General features: G+C 38.4%; 1 protein-coding gene across 1 annotated transcript; it reads right to left on the reverse strand.

Moving 5' to 3' along the window:
• Positions 1 to 15,339: 15,339 nt before the first annotated feature.
• Positions 15,340 to 26,935, reverse strand: LOC108670073. The gene is made up of 6 exons (XM_018157526.2): positions 26,780 to 26,935; positions 19,524 to 19,607; positions 18,790 to 18,841; positions 17,684 to 17,766; positions 16,954 to 17,133; positions 15,340 to 16,565 (listed from the first exon to the last, which is right to left on the reverse strand). Exons 1-6 carry the CDS (start codon positions 26,933 to 26,935, stop codon positions 16,527 to 16,529), a joined length of 594 nt encoding a protein of 197 aa, XP_018013015.1. The 3' UTR covers positions 15,340 to 16,526.
• Positions 26,936 to 27,946: the final 1,011 nt, after the last annotated feature.

The following is a 27,946-nucleotide window of genomic DNA, read 5'->3' on the forward strand; positions in this document are numbered from 1 at the left end:
ACCAGCTCTGGATCCCGTTCACACTCGGCGCAGTGCGGCAACTGGAAGGTGTCCAGCGAACCTTCACTTTCAGGATCAAAGAAATGGAAGAGTTGTACTACTGGGAGAGGTTAAGGCGCCTGGGTCTGTACTCACTGCAGAGAAGACGGGAGAGGTATGTCATTCTGTACACATGGAAGATATTAATCAGAATGGCGCCAAACTTCGAGAACGAGACCTTCAGGATTGAGACACATCACAACGAGAGAAGGGGGAGACTGTGCAAGATACCCACACTACGTAACAGATCAGCAGTCAGATTTCAATCCCTGCGGGATGGATCACTTGCCGTGGCAGGGCCGAGGCTGTTTAACGTTCTACCAAAGGATCTAAGAGAGGGGGAGTTCACCCTGGAGACCTTCAAAAGACGACTGGACGTGTTCCTGGATACAATCCCAGATCGACCTCCCCTGCAACACTACCAGCGGCGACAAGCAAGCAACAGCTTCGTGCATCAGCTGGCCCAGATGAGGGCGGATGAGGCCGATGAGCGATAATCAGAGGCGGCGATCCATCGTGGTCCGGGACTGCTACGTCCGAAACAAATATCAAGGATACAAATGACCTCATGATTCGCACTATCGACTAAACTCGTGCCCGCTTTGTGGTTGAGCGTGCGGACAACGCACGTGATATCTGTGCATACTGCATGATATGTTTGCGATGTAAAATATTCAGTAATTAGTTATTAATCATTTTGTGTTGAATTATATAGGACCAAAAAGCCTGTTTCATTTAATTAACTGGCACTGCGCGTGAGGTGTAAATCACTAATGGTCTGCATGATTACCTTGCAATATCATCGCTTGGCTGTCGCGGATGTTGCTCTCAAAACTGATAACGAGATGTTTACCAGCATCAGCGATGTTGGATAAACTCTCATCCACACTTCCCGATGATTCATCCTCTGAATCTTAAGTGTTGCTCCCGAATCCAACATCACCATAAACATTACTCAACTTGACTCCGGCATCACCGTAAACATTACTCAATTTCACTCCGGCATCACCATAAACATTACTCAACTTGACTCCAGCAAATAGGCTATTAATGGATTTAATAATTACAGAAATAAAACAGTATAGAAGTCATGTCTACCGGCAGGGTGCGTACCGATCATGGAAAATCTGGTCTGTCCTGGAATTTAATTTTTCATTTTCCGGGCATAAAAAGTACTGGAATTTCATTTCAGATCATGGAAAATACTGGAATTTGCAAATAAATAAAAAATGAAGTATTTTTCTATGCTGCGTGTGTTAACCCTAATCGCCACGGGTTGTCGTGTCACGCTACAACCTCGGGTGCAAATGATATCTGCCCTTAATTTTGTTTTAGTATTTTTTAGGTTCAATCGAAAGGTTCAATCATTAGGAAATGTTCAATCAAAAGGTAGAACTAGGAGATGGATTAGCAGCTCATGAGTGTGATGAGTTATTTGACGTTCTATTGCGTGCACAGAAAGCTTTGAGCGACAGCGATAGAGATGTTGGCAAAGCGAATGTAGCACCGCACGTTATTGAGCTTAATGATGAGACTCCAATTTGACAGAAACCCCGCATCATTTCAGCACCTGTGAACCAAGAAATCAACCGTAAATGTAGAGAATTGTTATCCTGGAATATTATTGAATATAGCAACTCAGAGTGGTCTTCTCCTGTAGTCCAGTAGAAAGAAAGATGGCCAACTTAGAATGTGTATCGATTACCGTGCATTGAATTAGGTTACCCGAACAGAGAAATTTCCGATGCCCAGTTTGAGTCCATTTATAGAGCACGCAATGTGAATTATTTTACTAAATTAGATCTTGTACGGGAATATTATCAGGTGCCGATTGAGGTTAACAGCCGCAAATTCTCTGCCTTCAGTACATCCCATAGCCATTTCAAATTTAAGCGAATGTTTTAGTGTATATTGATATCCTCATCATGAGTGAAACGTTCGATGAACATTTTGATCATGGCCTATACTCTCAAAAAAAGTTAAGAGATCGTAATTTCATCAGCCAATCATTGACGGCCTTTCAAACAAAATCCACCAATTATAGACAAGAAAATAGAACGTAAGTACTTACGTTTACTTAGCGAGTTTTGAAAGTATGGGCCCTAGTTGATAAAATTGTGCAGACATTGCGCAATACTACATTAAAGGTAAAAATCGAGAAATGTCAGTTTATTTAGAGTGAAGTCACATTTTTGGGTCATGTATTGAGCAAGAATGGTGTTCGGAAGTCCCCTGAGTTTACGCAGAAGATAATAGATTATCCGAAACCTCGAACAGTCACAGAGTTACGTAAATTTTTAGGCCTGAAAATTTTTCACGTAAATTTGTCGAAAACTGTTCTGTGATCGCAAAGCCCTTGACTGAACAAAAGGGGGCCCGATGAAGCAAGTACTGAATTGGTGAGTTGATGTGGACAGGGCCTATAATTCGTTGAATGATTTATTAATAAAGGAGGTTTCTCAAAGTTTTCCCGATTATAGTGAAGGGGCCAGTAAGCTTGAGCTTTTTGTCGACGCCTCAAGCGTAGGAGCGTGAGGCTGTTTAATTCAGTTTCAAGAGGGCGAGTATCGTACGCTGGGTGACGCATCAATGACTCACTCATACACAGACGCGTTACTCAACGATTGAACGTGAGTTGGTTTAGGATATCTAAAGACCTAAACAGACGTTTTAGGTATTTCTTATTTGGTGTACCATTCGTCTTGCATACTGATCATATGCCTCTGTGCTACTTGACTTGAATAACATGGCATGCGATAACTCGAGTCTGATGCTGACAATGTACGAGTTAGCAGAGTTTGATTTTACCATCAGGTAAAGACCGGGAATTTAAAAGACAGCTGTCGATGCTATGTAATTCATTATGAAAATTCCTCCAGAGCATGACGAGCACGAATATGCTCCAAGTACCTTGCCGATGCAGAGGCTTGTACGTAATTCATGTTGCCGGTAGAGTTAACTCTCTTTTCTGCAACATTGCCTGTTGGAGTTAGGATATTCTGTTTCTCGTGAAATTCCAGGACTCAGTGCTTTATCTGAACTGAAGCCTTTTCATAACCGTTTTCGAGATACAGTGATAAAGAGGTAGTTCCCCGGCAATGTCGTAAGCCTGAATTCCCAGAACTATGTCGTAAGTCGGAAGTCTATTTAAGAATCTAGGTAAGTAATTGCATGTACGCTTCGTATATAGTACAGAAGGTCACCCGCTAGGTTTCTCTTCATCCACCGAGATCATAGTTGATTTTGTTGAAAAAGATCATAGTTGATTTTGTTGAAAAATAAAATGTCATAATTTTGACGTCCATTATTTAAAACAGCAATAATATTTCTGTTTATATGGATATAAAGACCAACTTCGAAAAATGATCATCTCTTCATAATGCCAACCTTGTGTTGCCTTGAAGGTCGCTTCATTAATGGAGGACGAGCTCGCTGAGTATATGTACACTCGGAAAAATTAATGGGTGACCTCGTCCTAATAGTGACCCACTTTCTTACCCACAGCACGAGCGGTCGTAGCTCCGACACGCCAAACTGAGTCGTGAGAAACCAACAATGGTAAAAAGTCCTTCGCTATATGGACGAAGTCATTACTGTGAGTGTATTCTTCCTTCTTTCCCTGTATCAATGTTTTCTTTTGGTGCTCTTGTGCGGTAGCATATACATAGATTTTGCAAAACAACGCATTTTTTCGAAAATCATGTTCTCGTGACTATATTATTTGTAATCATTCGGCCTGTTTATAAACCTGGTATATATGAAATATAACACTATTTAACACTATTCCAGGCTAATCTTGTAACATTTAGTGATCGCTTCTCTTATAATTAACAGTTTTATTCCAATTTCACCTCCTCCGTGTAGCATATATACGCGCGTATCAGGAATTATTTGAAACAATACGAAAGTTATTCCTAATGCGATTAAGCGCCACGTACATAAGGACACGTTGCACTCGGATCTTCTGTCTAAAATATCACGAAATAGACATCGAGGCGAATGTCCCACAAAAATGGAAATCCAAATTTGTATTTTAGTTCATTTCTCTACCTTCGACAATTTATTATTTTAGATAAACGATTGATATTCGTCTATATCTCACCTCGTATATGTTTTTTTGCGTGTATATGTTGTTTGCGTATAGAAACAAATGGTGAAATATTGAAATCGAACGTGAGCGCACAGAACCACATACCAAACTCCACCAGCTCTAGCAACCTAATGATGTCGTAGCCTCGTAGGGGTGACGGGTGAGGCAGCTCGTGGCTTGCCAAGAGGTTTTTACCCTCGTATCCACGCTCGTACGGTATATTTATCAACTCGTGGATTAATTTCCTTACAGCTTGTTTCTTGCCGTTCATTATTACGTCTGATTGGTACAAGACTTAATTTTCGTGAATAAAGAAAAAATATACCTTTTTCCGTTGAAAGAGACCACCGCGTTCACTGCTGACAGTGAATGTGACCTCCTTTACTGCAACTCTCGGACACTATTTCGGCCAGACTTGCGGCCGGTCACCATGATTCAGTGAACATTAAATGTCTCCCTAACTGATGAACGCAGCTCGATAAAACTCAGCACACATGTTCAATAGGACATAATGGTGATGTTTAGGTCATGGCCATTTTTTCTGTTTCTTTGTGAAAATCTCACAAAAAATTGTGGTGCAGATCAGTGTGAGATATGAGTTACATGACAGGTTTAGAAACATTAGGATAAAACTCCCTAGGACAGCCATATGCTGCTGATCATGCATCATAGGTTCATAGAATTAATATTAACACTCACAACTTTGTTGACGACTTTTCAGGAAATTACCTCCAAACGAGATAAAAACTTTCAAGTTATCAACTTGTATGTGAAAAGATTAGTCTTTACAAAGCATTTCTGAAAAATAGTGGATACATGACCATTTTATGAAAATATGAAAATTCACACTTCGATCGCGTATTTAATATCAATAATTTCCTATTTTGGTTATTATAGCTTTGTCCATTAAAAATTGTTCTAGCGTATAAATACGTGTTATAGTATATTTGTAGAACATTGTTATATCAATAACAACGTTAAATTTTGAAACCTTTAACAGTTTAACTGATGTCATTCTAAACCTTTGTTGCACTTATTCCCACTGCGATGTCTGATGAAAGTGCTTTTCTGTAGCAAAACACTCAAGTTTTATAGACTACAAAATCGCAACTTCACTAATAAGCAACTAGTTTCTGGTAACTTATAAGCAACTAGTTTGCAAAATGGTAATAATTGCAATGCAATTCATAACAACGAACCTAAATACATCAATGCACTACTTAAAAACACTCGAAATGCATGTAAATTTCACTTCTTATCTCCAAACAATATTTATTAGAACTCCGCCTCCTACACATGAAAAAGTAATTTAACTGGAATAGATATTGATTACTTTTCATCACTTCTGTTTTATTTGCCTAACTATATAGCAAGCAAAAATTGACCTGAAAAAATAAGGTAAAGGATTATTGCGCTAATGGAAGATTCAGATGCCTTAACTATATAGTGCTAAATCATCAACATCAAGCTCTCGAACAAGATAAAACGTTTGAACATGCTATGAATCAGATGATAAGGAATATTTGAAGACTAAGCGTAAAAGTGTAGTTTCAAGTTATGTGAGAGATCAATGTATATAATTTAATTTCGAGTTATTTAGGACTTGTCTAACCATGGCAACGTTAAGTTGTCCTCCTATGACTCAATAGATGGTTATATATACATTCTGGTGCTATACAGTATACATATATATATATATTGTGGTGCGAAGGCCTAAAGTACCGCTGCCTCTATGTTTGAAGACGTAGCATAGAAAAGTTAGTGGTTTAAAAAACTTGATCTGTAAAAAAGGCCGCTCATTTATTTAATGACAACATGACTTATTAGGCCCTAACAAGGAGTGACAACTCCTTAAAAACTACCCTTGCAGCGCGCCGAAAAATTCTCGCGTACATAACCGTTTTAGTCAGCCATTTCATGGTGCTCTTGGAAATTTCACTAATAAATTATAATTATGTGATTGATGCGCGGGAATTTGAGTTAAACGTTGTTTTTCTTAGCCCCTAAATTCTCTTGAATAATTGAAAGCTTTAAATCGTTTAATGTTTGTTGTGTTTCTTTTCAGCTATTGAATGTTATGCCTGTCATGAATATCGCGGCGTGTGCCCCGTTGACGCTGCCTAGCTTGTACGATGTCCAGCAGTGATGGTCGTCGTCAATATCTCTTATCTACTGTATGTTCGATCTCCAGATTTGATGGCCGCCTTCATTACCACTTATCATTTGTTCGATGTCCTGCATTGATGGTCATATATAGTAAATACCTCTTGTCATATATTCGATGTCCAACTGTGATGGTAGCCGTAATTACATCTTGTCATTTGTTCGATTCCGGAACTATTTCGTGAAGCCTATGAATCTAGTGCTTCATTACTCATTTTATCCGTTCCCATCTTTTCTTATATCTATTTATTTTTCGCGTGCTGTAAATCTTATTTGTGACGTGCCCTCAAAGTTCGTTCGAACTAGGTGCCACGATATAATCATATAATCTTAAAAATATTATGTTCGATGTCCAAAGAAATGACGGACGCGGAAGGGAATGAAGTCGAGCGCCTTAGACTATGTTACTGCCACCACCGCCGCCGGATTCCAACTGTAAAAAATAATCGATCGTGAGGAAGGAAAAAAATCCTAACTTGAATTTTAATGCTTATTAAAAGTGTGAAATGGGCTTGTACTTTTAATACTTTCATTGAACGTTGTGATAGTATCTCATTCATCCATTTGTTGAAAAAGAGTTGTCAAAATCAATGATGAGTGAAAGTCGGAGGTAAATTGCACGACATGTGCAAGACAGTAGACATTAAAATGTAAACTCACCTGCACGGCGTACGAGCGCACCACGACGATGAGGTACGACGCAATAGCCGTCCCGACGAAAACACCGACGAGACCAGCGACGAGAACAATCCAATTCACGCCGAGCACGAAGAGCGTCACTATAATGTCGATTATTCTAATGATGACCGATCCGATCACCACGTAAACCCAAGTTTTGATAAGTTTCACTCGTTCCTGCAAATCAGAAGAATTAAGTACGTACGAATTAAGATTCTGACTGGTTTATCACATTAACCCCATTGGTAACCGTCCCGTTAACCTCTTTGTGTAGAGATTGTAACTCTTGTCATCAGGTCATGAGGCACGAATATCACTAAATAATGTTTCACCGCCAGGAGAAAAAAGTCCAAACCTGGCCTATGTAATCCAAGTCCATCGATGTGTTGTGTCCTCTGATCATTATTAGTAGTTTAAAATGTTTATTTATGTTAGTGAAATCCTGGTATAAATTTTTTTCTTATACCTGCCATTGGACGTACTATAACATGATTTTTTCGCTAATATATGAATAAAATTTATTTCACATTTGAAATCGTTATTTATATATTGATATTAAATCAGAGTTTGAACGAAACTTTTTTAAAATTGACTGTACGTCAAGTTGGAAACTATTTTGACTACAAGAAAGGGGTTCTCAAACCTCGGGTATTATCCATCTCGAAAACACCTGTTAAGCTGAAAATAGTTTCATAACGTTATTGTACTTGCCTTTTCAACGCCAACTATGAGCATGATGGTGAGCAGGATGCCAATGCTGCAAGCTACGATGTTGTACCACATCATTCCGTCCTCTGTTTAATTAAAAAAAATTAAAAATTCAAAAGTTAAATTGCAACTGCAATCATGACTAATATTCTATTATTAATATTATTTTATCATTGTAATATTTTTTATTTCTTGTGTGTGTTTGTGAGAATTTAAATACAAAGGGATTCGAGCGGGTATTCACAATACCTATAATGTCGGGATTTTTCTTGGATCTAAAATTTCATTATTTGAGATCAAAGGTGGTATGTTTTTGGGGGGTATAATCATAAGCCATTACAGAATGGGGACTAGATTTAAAACTCGAATTTTTATTTTTGATTTAGTAAATTTAAATTTCGTGAAAAAAAATCATGAATCCTTCATACTTTTGAACGAGAGTTAGATGGGATGTAAAATGCTGGTATCAACGAGGCTATCTCTAATCAGCCTTACGGGATTTTCAAATCTCCCGGGAAGTCAATCCCTGGCAACGATGGCTCGTGGTGATTGTTCATTATATTTCACAGTTATTCAACGCGTTGAACTATATAGGCTTCTAATAAATGCTTGATTATTAAGTACATATTTTCAAGGGTTTTCTCCCGAGTACTAGATACTGATCCTCGGTCGGTGTTTTGAAAAAATTTACCATATCCAAGCACAATTTTTTTACAAAAGCATTTATTGTGTTCATTTGTTGTGTATAATTTTTCAATTCTGAAATTCTCTTCATTCTATGCGTAGATTTGCTCTTTTTAAATTTCAGAAACGAAAATCGAAGCATCGGTGCGCGATAATTGATGGGTCATTCGGGCATGAAAAACGTATAGGGTGCGTGATTCGAATAAAGATATTTGTATAATTATTTCATTTACTCACTTGTAACGATCAAGCCATAGATGGCGAAGAGTAGGGCAAGGAGGTTTAACACCTGCGCACACAAACCATTGAGATATGTTAGGATGGCAAATACAGTCTGGAAGGGAATATTTTTTGCAGTCTTAGTCCTTCAACGTACAAGGTTATTCTAAATGATGGATACAATTTAATAAATTCCTATTCATATAAGTATAAATCCAATATGAACAGCACGAGTACATACGCTAATGGAAAAAAGAAGATTCAAAGTTTTTTACTACATATTTATAAATGTTCTATATGTCCCCCTTGCGCTGCACGGCAAACATCTAAAGATTCTAAACGGTAGCCAAACTCGTACCACACGAGAAAGCATATCTTCTGTTACTGAGTGCACGGTACCAGTGATACGGTTCTTCAAATCAGCCAGAGTTGCTAGTAGAGGCGGGACGTAAACAGAGTTGCTGGTAGAGGCGGGACGTAAACAGAGTTGCTGGTAGATCGAGACGGGACGTAAACAGAGTTGCTGGTAGAGGCGGGACGTAAACAGAGTTGCTGGTAGAAGCGGGACGTAAACAGAGTTGCTGGTAGAGACGGGACGTAAACAGAGTTGCTGGTAGAGGCGACAGTAGATATCAGAAATTAGTCACGTATTTGGTAATCATTAATCTAAAATGAGCTGAATAAAATTAAGGCTGATGTCTTATGAGTAGTTAGGTCGTATAAAAACAAAGGTCTAGTCGAGGAAAATCTATGCGAACTAATTTTGTTTTCATGAGTGAAATTAGATTTTCTTTCTTGCGGAAATATCGAACGTGCCAATAATTTTATTCTCCAACTTAGGAAATAAATTTGTTGAACTGTAAAACGTGGGGTAGAAAATTCAATTGCAGGTAATTGCCACTACTTACTAAGCCGAAGATGCCAGTTCCCAAGGCTCCCGAGCGCAGCGAACAACCGCAGCAGCACTGCGAGACCAAGCACTTCTCTGTCATCTGCGAAAAATAATCAGCGTTTGTGCCATATTAATTCAATCTAAACATAACATATGATATATATGAATGTATAAAATATTGTGATATAATAATTCAACATAAATACTATAAAATACCTCTATTTTAGTGAACCTGACACTGTGTGTGAGTCATCTTCGGCAGATCGCTTACGGTAACGATTTTGGTTCAAGAGGAACCTTCAAGGAACGCCACGATCATTCATTTCTAATTAACTATTCGACGAAACCTTTCTTTTAAACTAATATGTTATTATCAAAGGCACGAATAAGGTTTTTTCACCGAAATAGAATGCGATGCCAGGTTTATTGAGGTTAATCCATGGCACGGACGTACTATAGTACGTCCGCAGCAGTGATGCCGAGTTGTCAGGCCTTTTTATATCCAAATTTGCCGACTTAGATCTTTTTTCGGCCAAATTTGCCGGTTTGTACGTTTTTTCAATTGATTTTACAGAATATATATTTCTATATACATTTACTTGGATCTTGAACCCAATGTTATTTTTGAAGTATAAATAACTTGAAATTTCAATTTGTCCCGTTAGTTACAAATTTACAAGAAAATCTCGAATTTCAGGCCTCTTTTGTTAGCTAATTTGGCCGTTATTATATGTTTACCGTTATTTTATGTTTATAAACGTCAAATATATGTTGAATATCCTTAGACTTAAGTCGGGTTTTTAGGAATCGGCTACAGGTCAACATGGCCTGTAGAAACGCCTCGATCATTCCCGCCTCGAAACGCCTCGAAATCTGATCTTGCTGGATGATTTTTCGTTATAATCGAATACTGATCCCTCCAACCGACTCTTCTTCACAAGAGCTTCGTAACATGACAATATGTCATGTTAAGGAGATTGTTGTACCATTTAATCCTTCCTGGACTCTGACAGACCTAATCGAAAATCACTTCATTAAAACGACACCCTGAGCTCAAAGTGCATTGATAAATGAAATTTTGCCCAGTAATATCTTCATAAACACGTCTATTTTGTTCGTGTTTGTTCTAGAAAGTTTTGATTCTCAATCTTATTCTCTATGAATCGACAAAAAATTTAAGCAAGAACTCGCTTTGCGTGCTGTAAACATCATTATCTGAAATGCCGTTCAATTCGGTACATCCATGGTTGAAATAATATGTATTAATTCAACCACGGGTACATCCATCTCGACTAATCGGTAGTTATTCTACTCGTGCAACGCTCTAATGTGTAAAGTACACATTAAAAGATCTCGCTAACATAAAATTTATTTACTAATTCATTTAAATGATCAGCGAAATGAAGCACTCAGTGCGCTCCGTATTACACTTTGGAGTAACTCTTTGCGTTTAAATTTGCAATGAGAATGTAATATAGTATTTACGGGACCACCGGAAATCGCTTTCGGGGTTAGGCACGGAAACTACACTCGGGGATTCTACCGCACTAGGTAAAAACCCGATTTGATATGACTTCTTGACATTTTTGTACGCCAATGACCTGATGACTTTCACGAATGCGGACGAACTGAGTACTTGGCTATTGATGTAGCTCATGTCCATCTTTGGTATGATCGTCCTTTAACTGCTACTACGACGTGCACTTCACAGAAAGTCTACATAATTGCCTTGCAATTAAAGAAGGAATGAGTTAAAATTAATTAGTTTTTAACTAAATAAAACAAGGAAATAGACGTTACTACCGTAAGTTATCGGGTAGCAGAGCGTGCCATGTGCTCGCTCAAGCCTATTGCAGTTACTTTTGTAACTCTGCTAAATTAGTACATTTATTGAGAGATCAAATTCAAGTTTAAAAAATGTAACTCAGTACTCACTGCAGTGAGTGACAGAGAGCGCATTTTCTCGTCGACGAAAACGTGAAGCCACGGACGGACGGACAGACAGACTGACAGACAGACGGACGGACATGTCGAGTACAATAGGGCATTTTTTCCATAAATGGGAAAATGCGCTAAAAAGACTCCTTTGTCCCACATATTTTGCTCACTTGTACGTTGAAAACTATGTCGTAAGTCTAGAAACGGCATATAATTTACATAATAATGACACAGTTTTCGGGTAGAATAAATATTTTAGTTTGCCGTGCAAATTATTTCTTTCATTTGATGTCTACTTAAGAATCAAGGTCCGTAGAGCACACTTTGTATATCGCACTTTATATATCACACTAGGATCGCCTATGAGGTTTCTTCACTATGTCTGCATCTGAATTGCTCCTTGCCTAAATAAGATAGATGTTTGAATTTTGAATGCTATTCTGGCTATATTTTTCAAATCACGGTTATCAAGATAAATTTTGTAAACTTTGTTTTACAGCTTTTATCAGGTAGGAATTTTTTGCACCCCAATGTTCATGAAGCGTTCAACTTTTAAATTATATTTTTCGCGACGTGTGTGATTTTTACCATGTATCCTCTGCTGATCGGTGTGCCATGTATTTCTGGATCAGACTTCCACTGTTAGATAAAAGAACTTGTTTTTCAATCGGGCAGTTGAAATTCCGTAGATTTGTCCAGGCTGCATTGTTGTACGTTGCAAGAGGAAGGAGTCACCTGATGCCAATTATTAATCACTTCGCCCTTCAAGAGGCAAGTCCCTTATCCTCTACATTTTAAGCGCATTTTCTCATTTATGGAAAAAATGCACTATTATGCTCGCCATGTCCGTCCGTCTGTCCGTCCGTGACCTCACGTTTTCGTCGACGAGAAAATGCGCTCTCTGTCACTCACTGCAGTGAGTACTGAGTTATATTTTTCTTATCTCTCCTCTCCCGTTGTCAAGCGTTTTATAGGGGCTGCTAATTTTAAATTACCCAGACTTTTAAATTATAGTCTTTGTTGTTAGTTTAGGCTATATACGAAGGCTATATAGTTTAGTTTAGGCTATATTTATACTTCGTTAGCCTATATATAGTTTTATATAGCTCGAGTAGTAGTTAGCTCGAGTGAGAATGTTTTATATTTGGTCAGATATCAGTGATGAAATTAGGCAATATTCAGACTCAGACAGGACATGTTTGTACCTGTATCGTCAATAATATAATAATATGGAAATATAATTAAGCTGGTAAATAAGCGTCATGCGTTAGGGTGATAACGAAGAGGTAAGAGTAATCATGTTATAAAATATGAAGGATATAAAATCATAAACAACACAGTTCATTTTGAAATTCTCATTTGCTCCTACTTGAACTATTATTTAATGCAAATCATTTAATTAAATGAATTAGGATGTAGCATATTAAATTTCAAACGTGCATTACTTTATGTAATCATTGGAGCATTCATGTCGAAGTGGAAATTTTCAATGTCAAAATTCCTTAGGTACGGTTAAGAATTTTTTCTAATTTCATGCCATTCAATTCCTATAAGAAATTTCGAAGAGACAATAGGTACCCCTTTATAATAATAATAAAGCAATCTTTGGATGTTTTTTGTGCCAATCTTTGGTGGAGCAAAAGCAATTTGCAGTGACAATGTAATAAGGCGATGCCACTTGTATATCAATTGTGTACAGTACCGTACACAACGAAGCCATGCGTGAGAGCAAAGGCATCTCTCAGTACCGGTGGTGGAGGAACGATTTCCAGCTTAGAGACTAGGAAAACAGAAGACAATTGATGAAATGGGAGGAGTAGAGGGAATTGGGGTGAGCCCCATGGGGGTGAATGAAGGGGACTGATTCCTCAATACTCTTGTTTTATTTACCCCTTCCCCCCTTCCTCTTTAGTTAGGGAGAAGCATGATCAGTTGAGCCTGGTAACAATTCTTTTCACATCATTTTATGTTGTAAAAATATCGGTTTTAAACTATTTTGAATAGTTAATTAAACTCATTCTTTGCTCCTCCAAGAAAATGCGCATGTTTTGTGTATGTACATATCATACGAGCGTATACGTGTGCACTTCAGTAGTCTCGCACCCCCAATCACTGTAGCCCCACGCACACCCACGGCCTCCCTACGTTCTATTGGTTGGGGGTGATGGAGGCAAGCTTGCGGGTAGAGAAAACTATGGTTGAACTAATACAAGGTTGACCCACAGCGATGACGAGTTTCGCCGTTCTGCGCATCTCTAGAGTGACGTCATTGTGAGCACAAAATGTGAATAGTGTGGATCAACATATTGTTTTTATGTCATCTTTGAAAGCATTTAAAAAATTTACCTCATCAAAATTGCCCAAGAAAATTTGTATACTGCAAGCAACTAGTCTTAGTTTAAGCCAAACCGGTGTTACAAATCCGTTTGACGTCACGAGGTGACGTCACAATAGTCAAGGTGACGTCACAATAGCCGAGGTGACGTCACAGTTGGAATAACAAATGACATCTGCAAGGCGCAGCTGCACGTGGGAAAACCTTGTATATTAGTTCAATCATGAAAAAATTTACCTCATCAAAATGGCCCCAACAAATTATTTACTGCAACTAGTCTTATTTTAAGCAGAACAGGTGCTACAAATCAATTTTTATCACACGGTGACGTCACAACGACCAAGGTGACATCACGGATGGAATAACAAACGACATCCGCAAGGCGCAGCTGCACGTGGGTCAACCTTGTATTAGTTCAACCATGGAGGAAACACTCAGCCATTCATAGCCTCTCAAGTCATAACAGTTCGAAATTTATGTTGAAATGCATGCAAGAATCGCAACAAGGTGGTATCAATTAATTTATCATCGTTAATGCATGGTAAAAATATAAATGTTGAACGATTTTACACAGTTAATTAAAGAATTTCCTTGCAAGAGCAAGCGAGCGTGAAAGTGTGTGTGTGTGCATATTGTATGAGGTGGGTAGTTTAAAAGTCCCCAACCGCTGCCTCCCTATAAATTACCCACTGCTGAATTCCTTCAATTCCAACCCTCCTTGCCGCATGTGGAAGAGAGTGAAGGGAGGCCAAGCTTGAAAGCTAGAGGAAAACATTGAGTGACTTGGTAGTCTATATTTTCCTTGACTGCATTCACTTTCTCAGATTGAAGTGAATAGCGCACTTATTAGTGCAGGGGTGAGATAATTAAGCTTAGTTTGGTGGCCACAGGTTTATTAGCGCTTCAGCTATTTAGCTATCTTTCACCGAAAGTCAAGATGAACATAACCAAAGAGGTGGAAAGTCTCGGTTATCGAAAGATTCTCAAATCATAAATTGTTCATCACCCACTAGGGGCAGAAGGTCTCAGATGTCCAGCCAGCTGGAGCTGGCTCAAAGGAAGCAGCGTTAGCATCTCAAAGAGACGAAGTGACAAGGAGGGACAGGTGAAAAGCACCAGAAACTAAGACACTCGAACAAGAGGTCGCTTACACGGGACGTCGGCCGCCCGCACGAGAGAGACAGAGAAGGGAAATGAACCATGGCTGACAGTAACTGAGACCTCCTTTGCTGCACCTCTCGGACACTATTTCGGCCAGACTTGCGGCCGGTCACCAAGATTCAATGAACATGAAATGTCTCTCAAACCAATGAACGCAAGTCGACGAAACTTAGCTCACGTGTTTAATAGGATCTAACGGTGATTTTTAGGTCACCACAATTTTTTCGATTCCTTTGTGAACCTCTGCCTAAAAATTGTGGTGCAGATCTATATGACATATGACTGACATGACAGGTATTGAAACATTTTGATAAAAATTTCCCTAAAACAGCCATATGCTGAGGATGCATCATATGTTCATACAATCATTATTAACTTCCAACTTTGTTGGCGACTTTTCATGAAATTACCTCCAACTGAAATAAAAAAAAATAAAATTATCAACGTTGTATGTAGAGAGATCAATGTTTACAAAACATTTCTGAGATCTAGTGGATACGTCTCTAATATGAAAATTCATGCTTCACTTCCCTGTTTCATATCAATAATTTCCTGTTCTGGTTACAAGTTTTCTCCATTAAAAGTTATTCTAGCTGGAGTATGAATATGTATTATAGGCAATCCTAGTTGAATATATGTAGAAAATTGTTATATCAGTAATAAATTTGAATTTTGAAATTTTTACTGATGCCGTTTTAAACTTTACTTCCACTTATTCCCACTGCGATGTCTGATGAAAGTGCTTTTTTTAGTAGCAAAACACTCGTGTTTTATAGACTACAAACAACAAGTTCACTTATAAGCAACTAGTTTCTTATTGTGTACATTTATCAAATGGCAATAATTGTCATTTACATTACAGCGAACTTAAATACATCAATGAATTACTGAAAACAGTATAAATGAATGAAAATTTCACTTTTTATTTCCAAATATTTTTTCGAAGACGAACTATGTCTTTATCACATGGAAAAGTAATCAACTGGACTATATACAAGTACCCCAGTTTCTGTTTGCAAACGTAGTCTAGAAAAGTTAGCTGGTTGGAAAACTTAAATCTGTAAAAACAGACTTCTTCGTTATTAATGACCACATGACTGTAATAAGGCCCTGGCAACTCCTTAAAGACTAATCTTGCGTTAGCTGACAAGCTTGTGCGTGCATAACCGTTTCAGTCGGCCATTTCTCAGTGCTTTTTGTAACTTTCACTAATAAATTAAAGTTGTGTAATTGGTGCTCGGAAAATAGAGTTAAGCGCTGTCAAGCTTGTACGATGTCGTCGTAAGCTTGTATGATGTACTGTACGATGGTCGCCGTTATTACCTCTTGCCATATGTTCGATGTCTAGCTTTGATGGTCGCCTTCGTTACCCTTGTCATATGCTCGATGAACAGCATTGATGGTCGCCGTTATTACTTTTGTCATTTGTTCGATGTCCAGCATTGATGGTCGCCGTAATTGCTTCTTGTCATTTGTTTGATGTCTTGCATTGGTGTTCGCCGTTATTACCTCTTGTCATTTGTTCGATGTCCTGTAATGGTGTTCGCCGTTACTACCTCTTTACGTATGTTCGGTGTACACAGAAATGATGGACGCGGAAGGGAATGAAGTCGAGCGCCTTAGACGATGTTTCCGCCACCACCGTCACTGGATTCCAACTGTCATATAAAAAATATATCAGGACCCACTGCAGTGAGAGACAGAGAGCGCATTTTCTCTGTCACGTGAAGTCACGGACGGACGGACGGACATGACGAGCACAATAGCGTTTTTTTCCATAAATGAGAAAATGTGCTAAAAATAATCGATTGTGAGATACTAAAACAAATCCTAACATGGATTTTGATGCTTATTTAAAGTATGCCACGAATCTGTACTTTCAACACAAATTTATTCATTTATTTCTAAAAGAATCTCGTACATCTATTTGTTAAAAAAATATAACTTAATAAAAAATATAATATAAGAGTTGTCAAAATCAATGATGAGTGGAATTCTGATGAAAATTGCACACGACATGTACAAGAAAGTAAAATGTAAACTCACCTGTATGGCGTAGGAGCGCACTACGACGATGAGGTACGACGCAATAGCCGCCCCGATGGGAACTTCAATGAGAGGGAGCCAAGGCTCGCCTAGCACAAGCATCGTCACCACTCCGATTATTGCAAGGATGACCAATACGATCTCCACGTAAACCCAAATCTTGATAAGCGTCACTCGTTCCTGCAATTCAAAAGAATGAGATACGTTTTAAGTGTGGGACTTTGTTTTATCACGTTAACCCCATAGGTAACCGTCCCGTTAACCGTCGCGTTAACCCCTTTGTGTACAGATTGTAACTCTTATGAGGTCATGAGGTACGAATATCACTATATAATGTTTCACCGCCAGGGAAAAAAAGTTTAAACATGGGCTTCGTAATTCAAGTCCAACGACGTGTTTTGTCCTCTGAATTCTAGTCGTTTAGAATATTGAAATGTTATTTATGTTAGTGGAATCCTAAGACAAATTTTTCTTCTCGCACCTATCATTGGACGTCCTATAACATGATTTTTTTTGTTGTTGCATAATTTAAATTTGATTCACATTTGAAAACGTCATTTATATATTGATGTGAAATCAGAGTTTGAACAAAACTTTTTCAAGTTGATTGTATTTTAAGTTGCAAATTTTATTAGTTACAAGAGAGGGATTCTCAAACGTCGGGTATTTATTATCCATCTCGAAAACACTTGTTGAGCTGAAAATAGTTTTATAACATTATTGTACTTGCCTTTGTAACACCAATTATGAGTGTGATGGAGAGCAGGATGGCTATAATGTTGCCTATGATGCTGAACCACTTCATTTCGTCCTCTGTTGAATAATCAAATATTTATATTACAACTGGCCCAGTGGTTAAAGTTCAGAGTACCAAGATTGGCGCAGAGAGGCGCGGGTTCGATCCCAGTTCTGTGCACCAGTTTCTGGTCAGAATCGGCAAGGAGGCCGGGCGGTTATGCACAGCAGAATTGTGACAGTGAGTTGCGAGTTCGAGACCGCAAAATGCCGTGAGTGTTCTGCGATGTTAAGAATCGGCGACGGCCTACGGCCTATTATTATCATTATTATTATTATTATTATTATATTTTTATTGTAATAGTTTTTATTTTTTGTGCGTGTTTCAAAGAATTTAAACACAAGAGGATTCCAGTGAGTATTCACAATACCTATCGTGTGAGGATTCTGCTGGGAGGTAAAATTTCATTATTTTAGATCAAAGGTGGTATATCTTTTTGGTGGTGTAATCATAAAGTATTACAAGATGGGGGATGGATTGGAAACTCGAATTTTTAGTTTTAATTCAATAAATTTCAATTTGTGAGATAATCGAGAATCCTTCACATTTTAAACGAAAGTTAAATTGGATGAAAAATGTGGGTGTCAACGAGGCTTTCTGTAGTCAGCCTTACGGGATTTTCAAATCTCCTGGAAAATAAATCTCTGGAAATGCTGGCTCATGCTGATTGTTTATTATATTTTACAGTTATTCAACGCGTTGAACTGTTTTGGCTTCTAATAAATGCTTGATTAGTAAGTAAATAATTTGAAAGGTTTTCTTATGAGAAGATATTGATCCTCAGTCTGTGTTTAAAAAAATTTATTTTAAAGTTTCAAGCACAGTTTTTTTTACAAAAGCATGCATTTCGTTCATGTGTTGTATTTAAAGTTGCAATTTGAAATTATCTTACTTCTGTACATAGATATGCTCTTTGTAAAATTCGATTACCGAAAATCAAACCAGTCGGTGCGTGAGAATTGATTGATCCATCGGGGTGCATGACGTATGGAGTGCGTGATTCGGATATAGATAATTAAATAATTATTTCATTTACTCACTTGTAACGACCAAGCCATAGATGCCGAACGGTAGGTAAAGGAGTCTTGCCACCTGCGCACACAAACCGTCGAGATTTATTAAGATGCACATAAAGTCCCGAAGAGAATATTTCTTGCAGTGTTAGGCCTTGGATGTAAAGAGTTATTCTAAATAATTGACCTAATTTAGACAATTAGTATTCATTCAAGTATTAATTAAAAATGAATAATTTATACACCAACGGGAAGAGAAAGATTCAAAGTTTTTACATATTTATAAATGTAAAATATGTCCCCCTTGTGCTGCACGGCAAACATCTAAACGATCGCCAAACTCGTCCCACACACGAGAGAGCATATCTTCTGTTACTGAGTGCACCGTAGCAGTGATACGGTTCTTCAGATCAAAAAATTGGGGTGCGTCATTTAGAACAATAATTCATTGTAAGACAATTGACGCGAATGTTAACAGTAGATATCAGAAATTAGTCACGTATTTGGTAACCTTTAATCTAAAATAAGCTGAATCAAATTAAGGCGTCTTGTCTTTTGAGTATTTAGGTCGTATAAAAACGAAGGTCTAGTCGAGGAAAATCTATGCAAACTAATTTTGTTTTTATGAGTGAAATCGGATTTTTTTTCTTGCGGAAATATCGAACGTGCCAATAATTTTATTGCCCAACTTAGGAAATAAATTTGTTGAACTGTAAAACGGGAGTTAGAAAATTCAATTGCAGGGAATTGCCTCTACTTACTAAGTCGAAGATGCCAGTTCCCAAGGCTCCCGAGCGGAGCGAACAACCGCAGCAGCACTGCGAGACCAAGCACTTCTCTGCCATCTGCGAAAAATAATAAGCGTTTGTGCCATAATAATTCAATGTAAATTGAACCTGATGCTGTGTATGAGTCATCGTTGGCAGACCGCATGCGGTAACGATTTTGGTTCAAGAGGAACCTCCAAGGAACGCCACGATCATTCATTTCTAATTTACTATTCGACGAAACCTTTCTTTTAAACTTCTATGTTATTATCACAGGCACTAATAAGGTTTTGTTCACCGAAATAGAATGCGATGCTAGCGTTGTTGAGGTTAATCCATGGCGGCGCATCAGTGATGCCGAGTTGTCAGGCTTTATTATATCCAAATTTGCCGACTTAGATCTTTTTCCGGCCAAATTTGCCGGCTTTTACGGTTTTTTCAATTGATTTGCCGGAATATCATTAGACTTAGGTCGGGTTGTTAGGAATCGGCTACAGGCCAACATGGCCTGGATCAAATCTGATCCCGCTGTATAATTTTTGTTATAATCGAATTCTGATCGCTACAACAGACTCTTCTTGCACAAGAGCTTCGTAACATGACAATATGTCATGTTACGAGGAGATTGTTGTACCATTTAATCCTTCCTGGACTCTGACAGACCTAATCGAAAATCACTTCATTAAAACGACACCCTGAGCTCAAAGTGCATTGATAAATGAGATTTTGCCCAGTAATATCTTCATAATCACGTCGATTTTGTTCGGTTTTGTTCTAGAAAGTTTTGATTTTCAATCTTATTCTCTATGAATCGACAAAAAATGACAGCAAGAACTCGCATTGCGTGCTGTAAACATCATTATCTGAAATGCCGTTCAATTTGATACATCCATCTCGACTAATCGGTAGTTATTCTACTCGTGCAACACTCTAATGTGTAAAGTACACATGAAAAGATCTCGCTAACAGCATAAAAGTTATTTGCTAATTTTAAATGATCAGCGAAATGAAGCTCTCAGTGCGCTCCGTATTACACCTGTCTCTTATACACATCTAGATGTGTATAAGAGACAGGCTCTAATGTGTAAAGTACACATTAAAAGATCTCGCTAACATAAAATTTATTTACTAATTCATTTAAATGATCAGCGAAATGAAGCACTCAGTGCGCTCCGTATTACACTTTGGAGTAACTCTTTGCGTTTAAATTTGCAATGAGAATGTAATATAGTATTTACGGGACCACCCGAAATCGCTTTCGGGGTTTGGCACGGAAACTACACTCGGGGATTCTACTGCACATGGTAAAAACCCGATTTGTTATGACGTCTTAACATTTTTGTACGCTATGACCTGATGACTCCCATGCACTAGTGCGGACTAACTGAGTACTTAACTATTAACGTAACTCATGTCCGTCTTTAGGATGATCGTCCTTTAACTGCTACTACGACGTGCACTTCACAGAAAGTCTACATAATTGCCTTGCAATTAAAGAAGGAATGAGTTAAAATTAATTAGTTTTTAACTAATTAAAACAAGGAAACAGACGTTACTACCGTAAGTTATCGGGTAGCAGAGCGTACCGTGTGCTCGCTCAAGCCTAGTGCAGTTACCTTTGTAACTCTGCTAAATTAGTATATTTATTGAGAGATCAAATTCAAGTTTAAAAAAATATAACTCAGTACTCACTGCAGTGAGTACTGAGTTATTTTTTTCTTATCCTCCTCTCCCGTTCTCAAGCGTTTATAGGGGCTGCTAATTTTAAATTACCCAGACTTTTAAATTACAGTCTTCGTTGTTAGTTTAGGCTATTTACGAAGGCTATATATTTAGTTTAGGCTATATTTTATACTTCGTTAGGCTATATATATAGTTTTATATAGCTCGATCGAGTAGTAGTTAGCTCCAGTGAGAATGCTTTATATTTGATCAGATATCAGTGATGAAATTAGGCAATATTCGGACAGGACATGTTTGTACCTGTATCGTCAATAATATAATAATATGGAAATATAATTAAGCTGAGTGCACTTCAGTAGTCTCGCACCCCCAATCACTGTAGCCCCACGCACACCCACGGCCTCCCTACGTTCTATTGGTTGGGGGTGATGGAGGCAAGCTTGCGGGTAGAGAAAACTATGGTTGAACTAATACAAGGTTGACCCACAGCGATGACGAGTTTCGCCGTTCTGCGCATCTCTAGAGTGACGTCATTGTGAGCACAAAATGTGAATAGTGTGGATCAACATATTGTTTTTATGTCATCTTTGAAAGCATTTAAAAAATTTACCTCATCAAAATTGCCCAAGAAAATTTGTATACTGCAAGCAACTAGTCTTAGTTTAAGCCAAACCGGTGTTACAAATCCGTTTGACGTCACGAGGTGACGTCACAATAGTCAAGGTGACGTCACAATAGCCGAGGTGACGTCACAGTTGGAATAACAAATGACATCTGCAAGGCGCAGCTGCACGTGGGAAAACCTTGTATATTAGTTCAATCATGAAAAAATTTACCTCATCAAAATGGCCCCAACAAATTATTTACTGCAACTAGTCTTATTTTAAGCAGAACAGGTGCTACAAATCAATTTTTATCACACGGTGACGTCACAACGACCAAGGTGACATCACGGATGGAATAACAAACGACATCCGCAAGGCGCAGCTGCACGTGGGTCAACCTTGTATTAGTTCAACCATGGAGGAAACACTCAGCCATTCATAGCCTCTCGAGTCAACAGTTCGAAATTCATGTTGAAATGCATGCAAGAATCGCAACAAGGTGGTATCAATTAATTTATCATCATTAATATATAGTAAAAATATAAATGTTGAACGATTTTTCACAGTTAATTAAGAATTTCCTTGCAAGGGCAAGCGAGCGCGAGTGTGTGTGTGTATGCATATTATAGGAGAGGGGCAGTTTTAAGAAAACATTATGTGAGTTGGTGGTCTATATTTTCCTTGACTGCATTCACTTTCTCAGATTGAAGTAAATAGCGCACTTATTAGTATAGGGATGAGATAATTTAGTTTAGTCTAGTGGCCACAGGTTTACTAGCGCTTCAGCTATTTAGCTATCTCGCACCTTAAGTCAATATGAACATCACCAAAGAGGTGGTGATGTTATCGAAAAATCTCTTATCAAAAGATTCCCAAATCAAAAATTGTTCATCACCTACAAGGGGTGGAAGGTCTCATTTGCCCAGCCCGCTGAAGCTGGCGCGAAGAAAGCAGCGTTAGCATCTCAAAGAGACGAAGTGACAAGGAGGGACAGGTGAAAAGCACCAGAAACTAAGACACTCGAACAAAAGGTCGCTTACACGGGACGTCGGCCGCCCGCACGAGAGAGACAGAGAAGGGAAATGTAAGGAATCCTAGCTACATAATAACTTAATGTAAGGAATCCTACCTACATAATAACTTAATGTACGGAACCCTACCTACATAATAACTTAATGTAAGGAATCCTACCTACATAATAACTTAACCACACAACTGAGACCCACAGTCAGACACCGCGAGCTCAGCGGTGGGGCGCTCAGCTAGGGACAATCCCCCTAGGAGCGCAAAATCCCAAAGGACTTCTGACGAGTACTGACACGCGTCAGAAGTCCCCCCTGAGGGAGGGATGAGACAATATTTGCACTGGATGTGTTGTGTGTTTTGTTAACATTTTTACATGATATGATTGTATGGACGAGATATATCGTACCTAGGAGAGGGTATGAGGGCACCCTCGCCCTCACGTCGGCTGTAATGGTGAGGGTAACAACCCTAAATGTTTTTCACAATTGTGGGGGTTAATTAGGGTAGGAGATCAGAGTAAGCAATTGGAGGGGTGAGGAGGCGTTCGATTCCTGTAGCCTTGCGTTTCTTGACCACTTCCCTTGCCAGACTGTTTATTAATCTGAACAGTGAGGAAGAGCCTCCTTATACCCTCAAAAAAAAAAGAGTATCAATGAACAGATTAAATCATTGTCGTGATAAATAGATAACAAATATATCAGGAAAAACAATACGACTGCATTGTCAAATACTAGCGTCTTCTAAGTCAGCCTTGTACAACTTCATTCATGAACCTGAATAACAAGGCACTTAATTGTATGTCAGGATTTTTCCAGTCGCACAAAATATGAAAAGCGCAGAATCAGACTGTCTTCGAATTTTTTACTGTGCTCTAGGGCGTTGGATAATAGATTTGTTAATAAACCATGCACCTCTGTTCCGTATATGTTTCGCGCACGCGATACATGGCCCAATTATTTTAGCAATTTATTCATTCACCAATTCCTCTCTACATTCACCAATTCCTCCCTACATTCACCAATTCCTCTCTACATTCACCAATTCCTCCCTACATTCACCATTTCCTTCCCCTCCCTCAATCATCCTCTCCACTGTTATACGCTGCTACAGTGACGGAAATGGCTGTACTACCACTTAGCTTTTTCTAAATATTTTTTCTGCGTATAAAACTACTGGATTATAATTATACAAGGCTAAACTATGTTCAAAAACTGTTTCAACGCCAAACGAAAAAAAAAATAACTTGAGAAGAAATGATGAAATTAGATAAACCTATGGTAGAAATGGTTATAAGACCAAGATATGTTTTTCCGTTTGTGGAACACATACACTCGTTTTTATAGGCAATCTTACCTCCTTTTGCCCTAATTACCTCAATGTATCATCTTCCCATGCTATTTACCAAATCATCCAAAGTCTTTTGAGGAATTTTATCCCAGGAACGAAGGATAGCCGTGCTCAGGTCACTCACAGATTGGAACCGGCGCTCATTTTGGTAAACATCCCTCGCCATGATGCTCCATAGGTTTTCAATGGCGTTGAGGTCAGGGCTAAGCGCTGGCCACGGCAAAAGAGTAATATTCTGCTTTTGGAACCACTTGTTAGCTGACTTCGAAGTGTGAATCGAAGCATTGTCTTGCTGGAAAACATATGATCCCTCGTTTCTCATCGGCAAAAGGGAGAAGATGGCGAAATAGCGTGTGCTTTTATGCCTTGGAATCTTGTCTCCCTTGTAAAATAGCTATATAGAGTTAATTTTTCCCTTATGGCTAAAATCCCCCCAAACCATGACCGAACCAACACCAGATTGCCGCTTTGAAAAGAATTGAGGCTCACGGTCCAGACGGTGCCAATAGCATTGTCATCTATCTAGACCATAAAGATTGAACTTTTTTTCATCACTGAAGATAATGCCTCACCGATAAGCATATTTTTTTCAGCAAGTTTTAGTAGGTTGATAATAAGTTTTTACTTGAGCATAGGATTGCAGCTTGGAAAAGAATTCCGGCTCACGGTTCAGATGGTGCAAATAGCATTTCCATCCATCTAGACCATAAAGATTGAACTTTTTTTCATCACTGAAGATAATGCCTCACCGATAAGCATATTTTTTCAGCAAGTTTTAGTAGTGTGTGAGCAGAGGGGCATTTTTCCGCTTCATGTACTTGAATTTATTCGAGGCATGCAATATCTGACGGATGAGTCGTGCTGTCACATCAACTCTGGTGGCCAATATTATAGAAGTAGAGGTAGCGCCAGCTTTAGAAACCTTTGGAAACAGTCGCCTAAGATTCCTGTCGATCAATTTTGGGGTTGGTCCAGGGTGCATTTATGATCCGTAGCCATCCGGATTAGCAAAAAGTAATTGTACAACGGTTTTTGAGCGTTTTATTTCCTTTGCGATGTCCTGTTGGATTCTACCGCATTTCGCAAAGGCCAAAATCTGCGCCTTCTCTGCCTCTGTGAGTCCTGTCCCTTTTGACATATTTTTCCTTAAAAAAATATAAATGAGGACACTGAAATACACCAAGAGTACACCAGAAGTACCCTAAATGGCGAAAATCAGGATATTCTTTATGTTGCTGTACTTTTTAACGTGAAAATATTACAAACATACTAAAATGAAGAAAAGCCCATCTTGGTCTTATAACCATTTCCACCTAGGTTTTTCTAAATTTCATCGTTTCTTCTTATATATTTTGAGAAAATTATTTTTTTCGTATAGCGTTTGAAACGTTTTTATACGTAGTTTAGCCTAGTATAATTAGAATCCAGTATTTTTCTATGCAAGAAAAGATATTTAGAAAAATGTGAGTGGTCGTATAGCCATTTCCGTCACTGAAGACGTGAGGGCGCGCTGCTGTCTCTTGCAGTCTCGAGTTGACACGCAGTTCGGCCTATAGCTCTGTTAGGACTTCGGGAGCAGACGTAGCATTGACTCGCCCTTCTGCCTGGTCAAATTAGGTCGTAATGACCCACACAGGAGCATAAAAAAAGTGCGCCGCTTTTTGGACAAATTCATTTCTCTATATTTAAACTTTTATGTGCTGTATCAATAGTATCAATATATGTTTTCTTTGAGCGCTCCTGTACTGCAGATTGAACAGAAATTTCGCAAAATAATGCATTTTTGTCAAATTAATCTAATGAAAATGTTTTTACAATCATTCAGCATGTATTAATCTGTTGAGTACAAAATAATGATGGTCGCCGTTATTACCTCTTCTCATATGTTCGAGGTCCAGCACTGATGGTCGCCGTTACTACCTCTTCTCATATGTTCGAAGTCCAGCACTGATGGTCGCCGTTACTACCTCTTTACGTATGTTCGATGTACACAGAAATGATGGACGCGGAAGGGAATGAAGTCGAGCGCCTTAATTAGACGATGTTTCCACCACCACCGCCACTGGATTCCAACTGTCATATAAAAAATCTATCAGGACTCACTGCAGAGAGTGACAGAGAGCGCATTTTCTCTGTCACGTGAAGTCACGGACGGACGGACGGACATGACGAGCACAATAGCGTTTTTTTCCAAAAGTGAGAAAATGCGCTAAAAATAATCGATTGTGAGATACTAAAACAAACCCTAACTTGGATTTTGATGCTTATTGAAAGTATGCCACTAACCTGTACTTTCAATAGTCTCATTTATTCATTTCGTTCTGCAAGTATCTCGTGCATCCATTTGTTAAAAAATTTAACTCAGTACTCACAGCAGTGAGTGACAGAGAGCGCATTTTCTCGTTGACGAAAACTTGAGGTCACGGACGGACGAACAGACAGACAGACTGACATGGCGAGCACAATAGTGCATTTTTTCCATAAATGAGAAAATGCGCTAAAAAGAGTTGTGAAAATCAATGATGATTGAAAGCTTGATGGAAATTGCACGACATGTACAAGAAAGTAGACAGTAAAATGTAAACTCACCTGTACGGCGTAGGAGCGCACCACGACGATGAGGTACGACACAATAGCCGTCCCAATGAGCCCACCAACGAAGAAGGCCCAAGTCGTGTCGCCGAGCACTAACTCCGNGGCTAATGCACTGTCCCAATGGGGGGTGCGGGAGGTAGACCCCCACATAACCCCACATCTGTCTCTTATACACATCTAGATGTGTATAAGAGACAGATTTGAATCCATCGATGTGTTCTGTCCTCAGAATTTTTGTTCTTTAAAATATTGAAATTATATTCGTGGTAGTGGAACCTGTAAGAAATATTTCTTCGTATACCTGCCATTGGACAAACTATTACGTAATTTATTGGTAGATAAAGGATTACAGTTTACTTCACATTTAAAAACTTTATTTATATTCTGATGTTCAATCAGATTTTGAACTAATTTTTTTTTTGGAATTGACCACTTTAAGTTGGAAACCATAGTTTGATTACAAAAAGGGGATTTTCAAGCGTCGGGTATTATCCATCTCGAAAACACCTGTTAAGCTGAAAATAGTTTTATAACGTTATTGTACTTGCCTTTATAACACCAATTATGAGTGTGATGGCGAGCAGGATGTCAGTGACGTAAGCTATGATGTCGTACCAAATCATTTTATCCTCTGCTGAGTAATCAAAAACCTTAAATTACAGTGCAATCACGGCTTATATTCTATTAATAAAATCATTTTATTATTGTAATAGTTTTTATATCTTGTTTGCGTCTGAGAGAATTTATACACGAATGGATTCGGGCGAGTATTCACAATACCTATCGTGTCGGCATTTTACTGTGATCTAAAAATTTTTTTTTTTTTCTGAGCAAAGGTGGTATGTTTTTTGGGGGTAGAATCATAAGCCATTACAGGATGGGGCTAGGTTGAAAAGTCGAACTTTTACTTTAATTTAGTTCATTTCAATTTTGTGACAAAAATCAAGAATCCTCCAGACTTTTAAACGAAAGTTAAATGAATGTATAATGTGAGTGTGAACTAGGTTTACTCTTTCTCAAATCTCCTAGAAAATCAATCTCTAGAACTGCTGGCTCATGCTGATTGTGCATTATATTCCACAATTATTCAACGCGTTGAACTGTATTGGCTTCTAATAAGTGCTTGCTTAATAAGTAAATATTTTGAAGGGGTTTCTTCCG

Source organism: Hyalella azteca, unplaced genomic scaffold (genome assembly GCF_000764305.2).
Source record: "Hyalella azteca isolate HAZT.00-mixed unplaced genomic scaffold, Hazt_2.0.2 contig931, whole genome shotgun sequence".
NCBI classification, from domain to species: Eukaryota; Metazoa; Arthropoda; class Malacostraca; order Amphipoda; family Hyalellidae; genus Hyalella; species Hyalella azteca.